Source organism: Mytilus galloprovincialis, chromosome 3 (assembly GCF_965363235.1).
Source record: "Mytilus galloprovincialis chromosome 3, xbMytGall1.hap1.1, whole genome shotgun sequence".
Classification (NCBI taxonomy): domain Eukaryota; kingdom Metazoa; phylum Mollusca; class Bivalvia; order Mytilida; family Mytilidae; genus Mytilus; species Mytilus galloprovincialis.
In genome coordinates, this window is record NC_134840.1 from 18,154,597 (window position 1) to 18,170,231 (window position 15,635).

The window sequence follows — 15,635 nt, forward strand, 5'->3', positions numbered from 1 at the left end:
CAGTTAGTGTATAATGATAACATATGTAGCAATTGCGGTAAGATTTCCAATTTATATTGATATCTTGTGAATACGTTTCATAACCATAATTTACATGTCCTTTTTGTAAGTGTTTCCTATAGATCTATAGGAGAAATGAACGTTAGACTGTTTTAGAATTTAGAAGTTGACCTTAGCTAGGATTGAGTTGCTTACTAAGACATTTTTGTATTATCCTTGTGGTCTATTCTAAGGTTTAATTTAGATAATTGCCTTGTTGAGACTTAAAATTGGTATTTCCGTTTCTTTTCTGGCATGAAACAAGTAATGTCATGTAATTCTAGAAAGCGATATAAACAGATTTTCACAAACCAGAACACATTTTTAAGAAGTTTCCTTGAATTCCTTGGATTGTCAGTAATAAATCCAGGCATTATTCTTGCTTTCAATGAAATTTGATGTTTGATGTCTTTAATTCTTGCAGTATGTGTAGATACACACACATTGCCTTATTTTACATGCAATTTTAACAATGTTAGCTATTAGGAGACATTGCTGTAAATCCAGGAATAACCATACCTACCAATTTGACATTTGCTTCCTGAGAATCCTGACGGACATATGCACTCCCCCTGTCCATTGTTTATTAGACATTCACCATTATGCATACAGTAAACAGGAACACAAGGATCTTAAAACAGTGAAATATGTTATAGTTCATCTTTATGGAAAACAATAAAATGACACATAATTTTTAATATAGTATGGTTGTCAATTTCATTTTACCTTGACAACAAGGTTTGCGGTTTAACTTATAAACATTTTTACCTTGGTTTCAGTTCATAAACTGGCTATGTTATTATATACATGCAGTATGAAAAAATTGTCTCAAAATGTGCAATCAATCTTCAAACAACTTCAGAAAAAATATAAAAAAAACCCTAAAATAATATATACTAACAGTGCAGAGGATTAAATCTACAAAAAGAAATAGAAAGGCATGCCAGTGCTTTTTTAACATTTATATTTCATTATAAAATATTTATTAACAATACCTGTCGTATTAGAAACTGTCACTTTTAAACATCTCTCTTTGTCTTCAGGTTTCGAAGTATTCCTAAAAAGACAAGAAGTTTAATGTAAATAAACTTGAAAAAAAACCCTATTTATTACTGAATTATTACTAGCAGATAATTTGATGTTACAGGATGCATTCACGTATTTGAATACCTGCTGCAAATAAAAAAGATATTTCAAACTCAGGTTACATCTAGGAGAGCAACAATAATACATTTACTTACAATTTTGCGCATATACAACATGAATGCTCGTATATACTAGTAACCGCTAATTGATTGTATTACTTGATGATCATTAGATATTTATGTTGTTAAAGTTTTCATACTATGTATGTATGAACTTTGGAAAAATGAACTTTGTTTTATCCCATTTATCAAACTTGCATCCACAATCTTGTTACAATAGAATTTACATTATAAAAAGCATAAAAGAGATAAAAAGCATACAACAATGAGACAGCATCCCAACAACACAAATTATTAAACACTAAGTATGAAAAGAATACCAGTTTTGCTGTCCCACTATATGTTCCTGACCTGAAACAAAGACAATTCACAATTAATTAACTTAACACTACTTCCCCGCTCTATATATCCTGAACTGAAGTAAAGTCAATACACATTAAATGAACTCCACAATACTTTTCCGCTCTATATACACCCGAAGTGAAACAAAGACAATATATAAGTTTACATCACACTACTAACCCAGCGTTAAAATGAACACAAAGTTGCTTCTGTCCAGTTTCTGTCACCCCAGGTTTCAAAACTACATCAGTTGTACAGTCGTTAGTTTGTGCTGGGAAAATATGTACATCTGATATAGATGTCTTGTTTATATTTCTTAAGATAACAGGGCTGTAAAATAGAAATGAAAATTAATTAATCATGTCGAAGAATAAACCTTAAGTTCACTGTATTTAAGCAAACATGATTTTTTTCAAGAATTTTACTAAGAAAATGTCTTTCGTTTTCTTTCTTTTTTCTCAAAATATTTTTAGTTTCCAAAAAGAAACCATATTAAAAAAAACATTTTTTTGTTAAAAAATTGACAAAAGTACAAACTTGAGCATAATTATAAAATCTATTGAACATGTCAATTGTAATAAAATGAATACCAACCACTTTCCATTTGTTTTATTTGTCTGTATTTGAACATGACATAGGGTTTCTGTTTGACATTCCACTGTAGAGTCTGGGCCTAATGTTGTTCCTATGAAATCTGGTGTAGTCGTCTAGATAAAAATAACAAAAGTCGATCTCATTTGTTTGTTTTGAAGAAACATGAAATACTGTCGAATGGGAATACACATAATTGCGTAATACCACTAGTCTAATTCAAACGATCACAAAGTTATATAACTTGTACAAGGTGTCTTGCCAAAATATAACTTGTCGAAATCAGGTAATTCGTCCTCCATAATAGTATGTAACAAGTCCTTTTACAGAATTCTTATTAACAAGACACTGAAAGTATATATCATAGGCTAATAATGTTAGGTTAAATAGTATGTTTTCCTTCACTTAAAGAACCTTATAACCTCAATTTATTTTGTTTTCATAATCATATTTGATCTACATTTTAACAGAACATAAAACCTGAAAGACTGATACATTTCCAAGGCAAATTGAAAGAATAATTTCATAACATACCCCTTGGATTGTAGGTGGATCTGAAAGTAAATAATTTTTTGTTAATTATTTTTTATGTTCAGTTTTTTTTTTTTTTTTAAAAAGACATGAATACTTTGATTTGTCTGCATTTAAAACCCTTATCATTTTCACCTACTTATATTACTACAAATGTTTAGTGAAAAAAAGCCCACAAAAACTATCCAATATGCAAGATATTCTCGTCACGTTTGTGCACTATTATTTATTGTTTTTCGATTTATTTCAATCAATTCTTAAAGATTTTAAGCTACTGTTATGTTGTATTTACATTTCAGGTCAAGACCTTGAGATTAAGTGCTAGTCTTCGATATCCTTATTTTATGTCTTCATTGAAATGGATTGTTTTATTTCGTTTCGAATGAGATTTGTATGTAAAAAATTTCGAGATGAGTTGTTTGTTATGTTTTCTTTGGAAGTCTCAATAATGCATTGAAATAGTTTTGAATCCCTTGAATTTTGGTATTGCATCGTTACTTTTTTTCAACATTTTGATTTATTTTTGTAATTACTTCAAATCTTGTGGTGACAATCTTTTTTTTGAAAAAATCTTCTTGTAAGATACGTAAAATATCTCTCAATATTGTGCATTACCAAATAATTAATGAATTTCTATATCATAAACTTACCTACAACATCCACTGTAAAACATATCTGATCCTCTTTTCTGTAAAAAGACAACAGTTTAAAGGTCTAGATTTCACATTCTATTCTTTGTTTTCATATTCCAAGCATGAAAATAAATATTTTATGTTAATACAAATTGATTGTCATTTCCACATTGTTGAATATAAAATAGAATCCATTTTACTTATGTTAGACTACGATCTATTTTCAATCTCAAGTGACGTTGTTTACTCAAATGATAGTCCAGTATGGTGTAAAAATAATGTCAGTATGTTCAAATCAATTTATTTTTCGATGCCAAAGTTCGGAGGTTCACTCTTCTCTCCCCCTAACAATAAAAACTTGCCTCAATATATATTCATGATATAGTCTAGGTTCCCAAAAGTCTTCAAAAATCAATAGAAAAACAAATAATCTTAATGAATTTTACCACAAAATCAAGTAACATTACCCCAATAAACAGAAATTTCAATGGTAGTTTTAACTGCAATTCTATTCATCATGATACAAGTATTAAGTACGACAGAAAAGAATCTTGATCTGTCAGAAATCATTGGTAAAATCTGTTTATCTTTTTTTCCATATCATTCTGTTTTTAAAGAATTGATTAATAATGGGATTGACAGCAAATCAGCATGTCTGTTAGGGTGCATGTTTTAGAAACCGACCAGATTTTCATGGCATAAATTTAACTTCATTTGTATTTACGTAAATTTCTCATATATCTAGCTCTTAAATATTCCATAGTTAAATAAAAATATCATAGATAACGAGTTGAACTGTGAGCAATAACTTATTAACAATACTCTACATATGGGTAAACAGTATCAAAAAGTTAAGAAGTATCAAACAGTATAGCATTCTCACATAAAGATTAATATCAAATTACAGGAATATATATGCGAAAATTTATAAAAAGGAAAAAAATTTAAGATCATTTTGTAAAAGGTACATTTTGTAAGTATTGACACCTGAAACCAGATTTCAGGATGTATAAAAAATATAAGTATTGCAGTACAAGAAATTATTTGACAAGAGATAGATGTGAAAACACAACACATGGCAGAGAATGATCACACGTTGTTTGAAAATAAATAACATTAAGATTAAGGATGTTCGCACCTTTGAATAATGAAAAACATATTAAAGGTCTATGTTCGGTTTTGAGATATGATCAATTGAAAATTTGGGATGGAAATAATTGTCTCTAGATTTTATTTTTAAACATTTAACATTAGCACCTTTTTCTTTCAATATAATGAAAAAACAAATGCCCCGACTGCTGTATAACGTTTTACAGTATAACGAGAAAACGAAAAAAATGATGCCACCTTAATTCGAACTTACTGTGTTTTGTGGTGATAAGCATTTTGTATAAGTTCCTTAACATTTTGTTGATGCAAACTAAAGTTTGAGAATATAGAAAACAATTTTTGGACGTACAAATGGACAAGGCAAATATTTAATGCATCCTACAGTGATATTAGGGCCATAATAACAAGGATTATGAAATATAAAAAAAACCTCTTTTTAGACCATATATGATAAAATTATGAAAAGAACGAATATCGGACAAAAAGTGAAAAATAAGAGTAGCAGACATACTGTTTTGTATGATAAGAAAACAGACCTTTTAATGGTAGCACCGGATCATCATAGGATAAAGATAGAAAAGGCATAGGGTTTAATTTATGAAAAGATTATTTGTAGTTTCATTTTCTTTTTCAGTATTTCATTTGAACACTTATAAAAAATATAACAATTAAGATTGCACCGAGACAACAGTCTTTCTTAAAAAGATACATATCGTCTCAAAAAATGGACTGATGATGTATCTATAGATCAATGTTGATTTTTCATAATTAACTTACGGTCTGCATATGTCACAGAATAGGGAAAATGTTTTAAAATAAAAAATAAAAAATAGAGAGAAATGACAAAAAATGAAGAAGAGGGTATAATGGGTGCTTTAATATACAAAATTGAGACAATTTTATAACAAATAAAGAAAGTAGAAATTTTTTGACCAAAGTTTATAGTATTTGAAAAACAGACAATGACACAACATCTAATAATAGACCCATGAATCATAAAAATTAGGTCAAGGTCAGATTATAATTGTCAAACAGACATGTACACTTTACAATCAGGTGAGATGTCTTTTATAAGATCATTACAGTTTTAGTCTTCATTTGTCAGTTACATGTTAATCATGAACTAATATAATTAATCTATAAGTCCCAGTTATGAAACTACAATAAACCTGGAAAATTGTGTGGTAGTTTGAATTTTTGTATTTTTTAAAACAATCAGCTAATTGATTATATGTAAAAACAAATTTTGACTTGATCTGGTTTTTTTTTGTAAAATAATGTTGATCACAATACCAAAAGAATCTTTTACTCATAAGCTGGTATTACAAAGGTAAAAAATGCCACAGTTGGAAACTAAAATAGTGCTTCAATCCATATATTTATTTTCTTAGGAAATCTTACGTTAAGTGTCAAACATAAAGTAGAATCTGGTATGTATTTATGCACTTTATCCTAGGGTACAACCTAAATTATAATGGAAGCTGAGGTTTTCTTGATCACAACTATTGACAGAAATCCATATAATCGAGGCATTTTTCTATTTCTACATTAGGAAACCCAACATACGTTTTAGTGTTAAAAAAATATCTTATTTCTATATCCGTAAAATGTAAATGTTTAGCTCAAACACATACCCAGTTGTTGTTTTGACACACATCGTTTTCCTCCCCTCTGAGGTTTGAGGTGTAACAGACAGAATATGTTCATACACACCATCAGTAGACGTTAGTTTTGTACTAGGTTTGATCATTGGGTTCATTCCATTGTCATGATCTCCGACTTCAACTGACTGATTACTAACATTAACAAATAAATAGAATGCAATTCATTAAAAATCTGGGAATTATTATATAATTACTAACTTTCAGTAAGGGCGAAAGATATTGTGTACAGTATTAGATATTCATGTATTTTGGTGCTTTTTGATATATTATATACCATTTCTGTAAAGTTAGGTAAACTCTCTAAGTTTATTCATATGTTCTTGTATGTAACTTTTGTTAAGAGCACACAATTAAATATGGGTGAAGGTTTAGATCCCAAAAATGTGTCTGTATGTAACTAGATGTAATTGATTTTATCGTTTGATCTAATTTGATCTAATATCGTCTTTATGCAGTTAAAAATCATAATTTGTGGAAACATTACTTCGTTTGCAGCAAATGTAAAATGTGCACTAGGGCAGACTCAGGAGGAAATTTCACAATGATGCTCAAATATGTTAAACTATCATTGCTATCATTATTTTGATCATTACTATGCCTCATAAGACATTCTTGGTGAACTTGCCAACAATATGCAGCAGAAAAAAACAACAGTTTTAAAAGGTTGTAAAAGAGCAATTTCTATGCCTTAATAACTATTGAAACACTTATCCGTTTTTTTTTGGTTAAAATGCATATATCATCAACTGAAATAAAACTTCTCATGATCAGTGAAATGTGTTCAAAACAACTGGAATGTTAGTAGTGGGAAAATACAAAACAAATCTATATGCTATTTTTGACAACACATTACTAATATGTTTCTACGTATGTTGCATTGCCGTTTTTTTGCTGCACTTCAGTGTTCTGTTTTTTCGTTGTTTTCCTTTAAAAGTTGATGTGTTTCCTTCGGTTTCAGTTTGTAACCCGGATTTGTTTTCTCTCAATCGATTTATGACTTTTGAACAGCGGTTTCCTACTGTTGCATTTTCTTACTAACTTAATAATAATCAATATGCTTACTTTCCCTTGACAGCAAATGGAATCAAGCATTCTTTGCCCTTGTAACATTTGACTTCTCTTGGTACAACTGTATCAACAAAATAAGGCTAAAAGAAAGACAAGCATTTCATGATAATAGTATATCTTGATTAAGTTATAACCTTCCTCTTGTATTACAGACCTATACAATGATTTCAATTTATTGCAATTTTGTGTATTTTTCTTTTAAACGTTTTTTTGGTGATAATTTTTCATCTTATGCTTCTCATTTGTGAAATGACAGAAATAGTAAGAGCGCATATGACGTCTTTAATGAAAACATCAAAAACGTCAAAGGCAAAAAAAAAAAACCCAACCATACCACTTTATCAATTGTGTTTCAAACCCTGTAATGAGATCGTAGATGAAATTCATCCCCTCGTTTGTAATAGTTATCAAAGGTACCAAGGTTATACTCTTTTTGCGCCAGGCACGCGTTCCGTTTACATAAGACTCATTAGTAACGCTCAGATCAAAATATTTATAAAGCCAAACAAGAACAAAGTTGAAGAGCGTTGAGGACCCAAATGCAAAACCATCGATAATCCATGGAAAGGTATAGCAAGTGTTTCACTTCAGAAATGACATCTTTAGACAGTCAAAAAGGTGACGGATTTTTTTTTCTTTCCATTCGACAATTTTTGTAATCTTAATAGTAATTTCGGTCATATTTGGCCGAAGTTATAAGTTTATTGCTTCAAGATAAAAGAAAAGTTTAACGTTGACAAAACGACACGTGAGAAACTTGACAAATTTGTCCAGATTTCAATCAAAACGAACGCCTAGGAAACATAGAGGAGAGGCATTCACAAACAAACAATTCAAGACAGATGTGTATTATGTCAAAACAATCTTTATTCTTAAAGATCTATATTCATAATATTGTCAATGGATGCGCTCTATTTTTACTGGTAAAAACATCTCTGGAAATTTCCTGGTTATTCATCGATTTTTTTTCTCGAGGAAAATCAAAAGGAATGGTTATTTGGACGTCTTGAATAGAATGAAAGTACATATCCTGCTATCTTGTCATGGTATTGGCTATGATTTGTCACGAAATTGGTCAATTAACCCTAATGTATAGTTTTTGCTAGAAAGAGAGGCCATTTTACGGCCTTTTCGAAGCTACTTTTTTAGTATGTAATCTTGTAATATTATCATCTACTGATTCACACACATTACTTACCTCTTGAGTTGTAGTTCCTGTTGCTGGAACAATGGATGAGGTTGAATCTTAAAAAAAGAGTTCTGAAGGGTCAAGAATTCTTTCATTTTGCAATTTTGTTATTCTTTCAAATAAACCAACAGACAAATTTGAGTTGGAATTATATTTGCTCATAATTGTATATTTGTAGTTGAAACTATTATAAATAAAACATATTTAAACAACATGTATTCCTAATAACATTTATATTTATATAAAACAAGAAGCCTGTAGATCAGTGGTTCTTTTTGGTTCATGTCTGTCATATTTTTTTGTAATAAATAAGACCATTTGAAATATCAAAGGTAGTGGAAAATATATCCGATATAGATATAAAGTCAGCACCATAGGGTTTTAATTACATTTTATACAGTCTTTAACAAAAAATCAAATTGCAATCATGGTTTATAGACTTGCTGCTCAATTTTGCTCTCAATTATTTCTATATCAAGTAACAGACAGGTAAGGATATCATTATACCAAATTTGCACTAAAATGTATGATATAATAATATTCTTAGAAAAAAACAAAATATCTTTGATAAAGTGTGAAAGGAGTAAGTTCGGTAAGGGCCATATTTTGCACCAATTATAAAGTTCATAGTTACACGACAATAAATGTTTTAAGTTGCCTTAAAGACATGTGAGAAAGTTAAACAGAACTGTTTTTGTCAAAGTTTAATTCTAACACGTTGATTTTTACATCCAAAAAAGGTCAAATAAGGGATTTTGGTAAATTTGAGAAAATCAGCTGGATTTCAACCAAATTAAGGACCAGGAAACATAGAGCGCAGGCGTCGACAAACCTAATATTCAAATATTGAAATAAGACATGTGAATTGTCTTCACAAACATCATTTCAAGAGATCTTTGTTGTCGACGTATGCGCTCTGTTTCTTGTCCATAGTCGATGGAAATTTACCCTTTTTCATTTTCGTGAAAAATCTATATGAGCACTACTTGTGACGTCAACGCAGAAACATAAAATTTTCAACAAAATGGCTTATTTCCTATCTAGTCACTGTATTAGCTATAATTTATTGTGATATTGGTCAATAAATCCGAGTTTGAAATTTAAGCTAAAACAGGGGACATTTTAGGACATTACTGAACATACTCCTTTTTTGAGCACTTACATATTCTGCATTATTGTTATGCCATTAAGAGCATTTTACCAGTTTTTTTTTTATATAAAAGGTAAGCAATGGAAAAAATATATATCTGCTGTCTCTCAGAGGAGTGTAAGTTCAATATGGCGGTTTACCTGCTTGTTCAAAAACAAAATAGCAATGAATGTCTTTAAATTTTGATAAACAGCTACATATCATATTGAAAAAGTTATTTACAATTATTGGTTAGAGTATCAACTTTTGATTTGATATTATAAAAAAAGATGTGGTAGATTGTGAGTACAATCTTTGGTCATCCATTACTGCTCATAAATTTTTATTAAATACGTCTACATCATTTAATGTTTCCTGAATCAAATCTAAAATGTGGTCATTTCATTGGCTTAAGATTATACAAGAACAAGAAACTGGAACTTATAAAGCTATTATGTCATGTTACAGAGAAGTTGCTTACCTGTTTGACATCTCGGTCCAGTAGACCCTATACGACAGGTACACACAGTTTGATTCCCTGACGTAACTGAACAAAATCCATCTCTGAGACAATTCTTGGCCTGACAAGGTGTTACTATAAAAGTAAATAGTTGATCTTGTATATAAAACCCTTGGGCCTACTAAGATTTGTCTATTTGTGGTTGACTAGAGTTATAAAATCAGTGCTAATGCCAATGAGAAAACCGTTCTGATTCGAAGTGAAAACTTCGCTCCAGTTGATTCTCAAAATGGAAGATATAAATATAGCTTTTGATGGATGTCGACAATCAATACTTTATGTTCAAAAGTATAACACAATTAAATTAAATTACCTTTAGCATTTATTCATTTTCAGTTCTTACCAAACTTATCAATTGTAGAATCCTGTTGTCTTTAAGTTAAGGGGATCAAAGTTTGTTATAAATTTACATTTTACTCTTATCAACTCAAAATATCGGAACTAGATTTTTTTCGGTACTATTGTTAAAGATAACCGGCAGTATTTACTAATGAAAAATATTTCTAAATGCCAAAAAACAACAAAAAATGTTACTTCATTTAAAATCACATTACAAAAATAATAATAAATTTGCTTCCATCTTTATTAGGATTAGAAATTAACTAGATTAAAATATTAGAAGAAAGTATAATTAATTTTCAGTTTATTTACCAATTGAAATATAAATGTAAATTATGGCTATTAATTTGTAAATAGCAATAATCTATTTGAAACCATTATTAAATACAACTTATAACCTAGATATTGAAGTACACATGTGTACTGATATAAATACTGGTACCCTGCAGTGGAGAGCAATGTTACAAAGTAAATAGAAAACAAAGCGTTCCTTCAATACCCGAAACCCTCAAACTTTGTAATTCAGTTTAATAACTTGAGAGTAATTAATATATTCAGATCAACCAACATGGAGTAAAAGCCGAGATTAGTTATTGACTCTTAGTTAATTCCATTACTTCAATCACAAAGAAAATAAGATTATTCAACTGATAGTTTTAGAATTTGAAACGTTTTGTTGTTAAAATTAATCTCTAGAAAGGGCGGTTTATGGATATATAAGTTCGTATGAAGGGTTTACTAATTAATAGATTATGTAATTTAATAATGGTAGCTTTTTATAATCTGAAAACTTACTCTGTGATTCTGTTACGTTTAACTTATAACATCTTGGTTCTTCTGACGGACTGAAAAATATAAATAGATCTTTAATAATTTATTTTACAAGCAAACAGTTTTCAAAGCTCATTTAAACTATTTAATTATTACCCGAAGAAGGTATTGCTTATCACATTTACAAATGAACTCTGAATTTCAAACTCAAATTATCAAATAATTTAAAAAAAAATGAAGTTTTTATCATGTTTTTTCAAGCTACACCTGATCAAGGGTTCAAATATCAGGTGATTTAATTATCCATATGACACCGGGTTGCACATATTGTTATCAACCAAAGGGCAAAACAACCAAAAAACCTTTTACAAATATCTTATCGAAATGAAGGCTTAAGGGCAAAACAATGCAATTGCAAAGGAACAAAACGCTTTTCAAAGCATTTGATCAGCAGTGAATTTTAATTTGTCCCAGTCATTGCTTAATAAACCTTTGATATGGAATTGATAAAAATCTAATAAAATTGTACACTTGAGATCGATTACAATGCATTTTACACATAATTAATATTTCAAAGGGGCATAACTCTTTAAAAAAAAGCTGATCAGCATTGAATTTGAATGTTGTCGGAGACATTGATGATATTAGTTTCATACAAAAAATGTCGTGCATTGTACACATGAAAGCGCCATATACATGTATTATTAATATTACTAGAGGGATAACTCTTTAATAAACAGTCTCCCAGTATTTATTTGTCCCCGGAAACGCGTCTCGCCCTGGGCAAAATATATACATTTTTTCCTTATTTACGTTAAAGGTCTTGCAATTGAATAACATTCTTCTCTCAAAATTTGCACATTTCATTTGAGACTAAACTAATGTTTTCTGCTATTTTTCAACACAACATAACAAAAGACACCAGGTCGACCTTAAATGGGAACATGTGTCTTTCACGAATCTACCCAAAGGAATTAGACTTATTACCGGGTTTGCACTAATATGATCAACACGACGGGTGCTACATGTAAAGCAGGATCTGCTAATCCTTTCTGGGCACCTGAAATCACTCCCAAGTTGGGTGTTGATCGTATTGCGTAGTGTTTATTCATTCTTCTATTTGTGTTTTGTGTATTATTGTTTGTCTGTTTGTCTTTTTCTTTTTTTAAATTACATGGCTTACAGTTTATTTTCAATGTATGAGTCCCTTTGGTACCTTTCGCCCCCTTTTGTTGAGAATCAATAATATAATAAAATTTGATGTGATGTATAACATAGGTCAACACGAAATTCAGTTGGAAGATAAATAACACACTATTTACCAAATTAGATGTCATGCATACTACTTCTTAGAACTAAAAAAGTTGATGAACAAAACATAATTTACAAACTAAGATGCCATACACAACTTTTATCAGAATTAAGGTTTTCTGTTATTCGATAAACAACATATGATTTAATTTACACACTTTGATATCCTTCTTGACTTTGATGTTATAATACTTCTAGGCAGAACTAACATTTTTTCTTGGTTAATGAACAAATGATTAACAAACTTTGATGTCCTACCTGACATTAATTTGAATGCAAACTTCATGGATACCTATTTCAGTTCTATTTGGATGAATAACAACATCTGTTTGACAAGTACTATTTACTGTAGATAATATGGTCTCCATAGGGTGGACATCTTGTATTGTTGTTTTTAGTATATCTTTAGATAAAGTAGAACTGTAAACAGAAACAACAAAATACAAACTATTTTTAGAAAGCTTTTAGAAATCATTTTTTTGTTAAGAATAATTAACTGAAATCTTAGACATTATATGAAAACATCTTTGTATTCTTTGTATTAAACTATCAAATTTTCAAACTTTATATCCTGTTGAACTCAGATTGATTTTTATGTTAACAAGTGTTTAGCAAGATCCGAACGTTTATTGCATTTTGTCAATGAACTGTTGTAAATAAAACTGATACCATTTTCCATTTGAGTCTTTTGTTGTTTCCATAGATAGATGACAATCCTGGTCCACTTTACACCCAAGAACACTCTCTGGTTTAAATGTTTTCTCAGTAAATCCTGGCAAAGTCTTTGTTTAAAAAATTATAAACAAATTAATATTAAAGCTCTTTTTTACTAAATAATAAATGAAATCCTACAGACTCAGTCATCTATTAAATATGAAATAAAAAATGCTCAAGAGCTAAGAATATATAGTTATCAAAGGTATCAGGCTTATTATCTTATACACCAGCCGCGCGTTCCGTCTGAAAACGTCACAAACATCGTCGAAAAGTAAAACTTTGTGTACTTGTAATATATATGAATCTACAGAATATAGGGAAATAAGTGTTCATATGTATTTTGAAAAGAGTGCATTATATTGTAAACCTTGAAAGTTTGATGCTGAACATGCTTCATATTCTAACCCATCTGCAAGAAAAGTATTGCAAATTATTTCAGCTATCAATGAACAGAGATGTTATTTTAAGTACTGGTGATGTATATTTTTTGTTGTTCCAGTAAAGTTTCCTAAAGAAAAAGAAAATACAAAAAGACATCCTATTTATAACTTACAGTTGTAGCTGTGTTGGGGTGATCTGAAAAATATATATTACATTGATTGAAAAGAAATACCTTTGCCAGGGAATACAAAATGTTTATTACACATATAAAATAAATCTAGACGTCACTCTTCTGATGTCATACTTCAAACAGTGTTTTATAGACAATGCATTTAAATAACGCGAGAACACGTAGAAAATATATAGTTGCTGGCATTTTCTAAGTTATTTACATAACAAGAGGCTGTCACAACGACAGCAAACCGGATTTTTTGTGTCCTGGCAATATCACAAGAACCATTACTGATGAATGGTGAAAGTGAAAATCGTCAATATCAAATTTGACCTCCATTTTGTCATTAGTATCAACATATTAAAATTTAAAAAGCTTAGATTGAATGGTTCATTAGAAAATGCAACAACGTGAATGGAAACGCCCTTTTACAATCTTTCAAGAACCATAACTCCTGAACGGTAAAAGTCAAAATCGTCATTATTGAACTTGACCTCTATTTTGTCATCAATAACAACATATAAAAATTTCAAAAGCTTTAGTTGAAGGGTTCATGAGAAAATGCACGGACACGACTGGAAACACAATTTTTCAATCTTTCAAGAACCATAACTCCTGAACGGTAAAAGTCAAAATCATCATTATTGAACTTGACCTCTATTTTGTCATAGGTAACAACATATCAAAATTTGGGAATCTTTGGTAGAACAGTTCATGCGTAAATGCACGGACACGACTGGAAACTCCATTTTTTAATCTTTCAAGAACCATAACTCCTGAACGGTAAAAGTCAAAATCGTCATTATTGAACTTGACCTCCATTTTGTCATCAGTAACAACATATTAAAATTTGGTAAGCTTTGGTAGAACAGTTCATGCGTAAATGCGCGGACATGACTGGAAACTCCATTTTTCAATCTTTCAAGAACCATAACTCCTGAACGGTAAGAGTAAAAATCGCAGTTATTAAACTTGACCTTCATTTAGTTGTCAGTAACAACATATCAAAATTTTAAAAGCTTTGCTTGAACGGTTCATGAGTTAATGCACGGACAACATTTGATTGCCGCAAGCCCGCCCGCACGCCCGCCCGCCGTACATCCCCAAATCAATAACCGACATTTGTGTCACAAAAATCCGGTTAAAAAGTCAATGTCAGGAAGAATACATAGTTCAAGACTTTCAATACAGATTTTTTTTTTCAAAAACAGTGATAAGTTTCCCATCACTCACGATATATGCTTATTGAGCCGTTCATGTTGTTCACTCAGAGATGGACTATATATGCTATTTGTATTCCCAACAAATAAATGTGTAATGACTTATAGCTGAATAATAGTGTTTACAGCTGAATAAGACGTGTTTATAGCTGAATAAGACGTGTCACGGTACTTGTCTGTCCCAGGTTCATGTGTTTGGTTTTGATGCTGTGTTTGTTGTTCTCATAGGATTTTGTCTGGTGCTTAGTCCGTTTCTATGTGTGTTGCATTTTGGTGTTGTGTCGTTGTTCTCCTCTATATTTAATGCGTTTCCCTCAGTTTTAGTTTGTTACCCCGATTTTGTTTTTTGTCCATGGATTTATGAGTTTTGAACACCGGTATACTACTATTGCCTTTATTTACAGTGATCAAATACTTTCAAATCATAGTATTGATTTCATTACTTTATGAAACAGAACTTTTCATTTTCTTGATTTTACATCTGAACTTGACGATTCTAACATTACTCAGTTGTACAAGTAACATGCACTGGTTCAATAATTATGAACAAGCAGTAAACAAGAATAAACTTCGATTTATACCTAGTTATCTGCTACGTACAATGTACTTTGTTTATTTGATGGTGTCTGTATTTCCTTGTGAAAAACGCTACAATTTTCCCTGGTTTTAAACTTTGTTTAATCAATCCTTTTATGAAATACTTC

The 15,635-nt window shown here is 30.2% G+C and overlaps 1 protein-coding gene across 1 annotated transcript in view; it reads right to left on the reverse strand.

Annotated features, from left to right (window-relative positions):
* Positions 1-15,635, reverse strand: part of LOC143066223 (uncharacterized) — a 74,868-nt gene that overhangs the window by 25,443 nt on the left and 33,790 nt on the right. Inside the window, exons 40-53 of the mRNA XM_076239221.1 lie at positions 13,712-13,734; positions 13,111-13,223; positions 12,700-12,861; positions 11,155-11,204; positions 9,982-10,095; positions 8,381-8,427; positions 7,177-7,262; positions 6,085-6,246; positions 3,359-3,396; positions 2,712-2,731; positions 2,181-2,293; positions 1,767-1,916; positions 1,035-1,096; positions 563-670 (exon numbers count right to left, since the gene is read on the reverse strand). Of these exons, the coding sequence (XP_076095336.1) occupies positions 563-670; positions 1,035-1,096; positions 1,767-1,916; positions 2,181-2,293; positions 2,712-2,731; positions 3,359-3,396; positions 6,085-6,246; positions 7,177-7,262; positions 8,381-8,427; positions 9,982-10,095; positions 11,155-11,204; positions 12,700-12,861; positions 13,111-13,223; positions 13,712-13,734 (1,248 nt within the window). The remainder of the gene's footprint in view (positions 1-562; positions 671-1,034; positions 1,097-1,766; positions 1,917-2,180; positions 2,294-2,711; positions 2,732-3,358; positions 3,397-6,084; positions 6,247-7,176; positions 7,263-8,380; positions 8,428-9,981; positions 10,096-11,154; positions 11,205-12,699; positions 12,862-13,110; positions 13,224-13,711; positions 13,735-15,635) is intronic.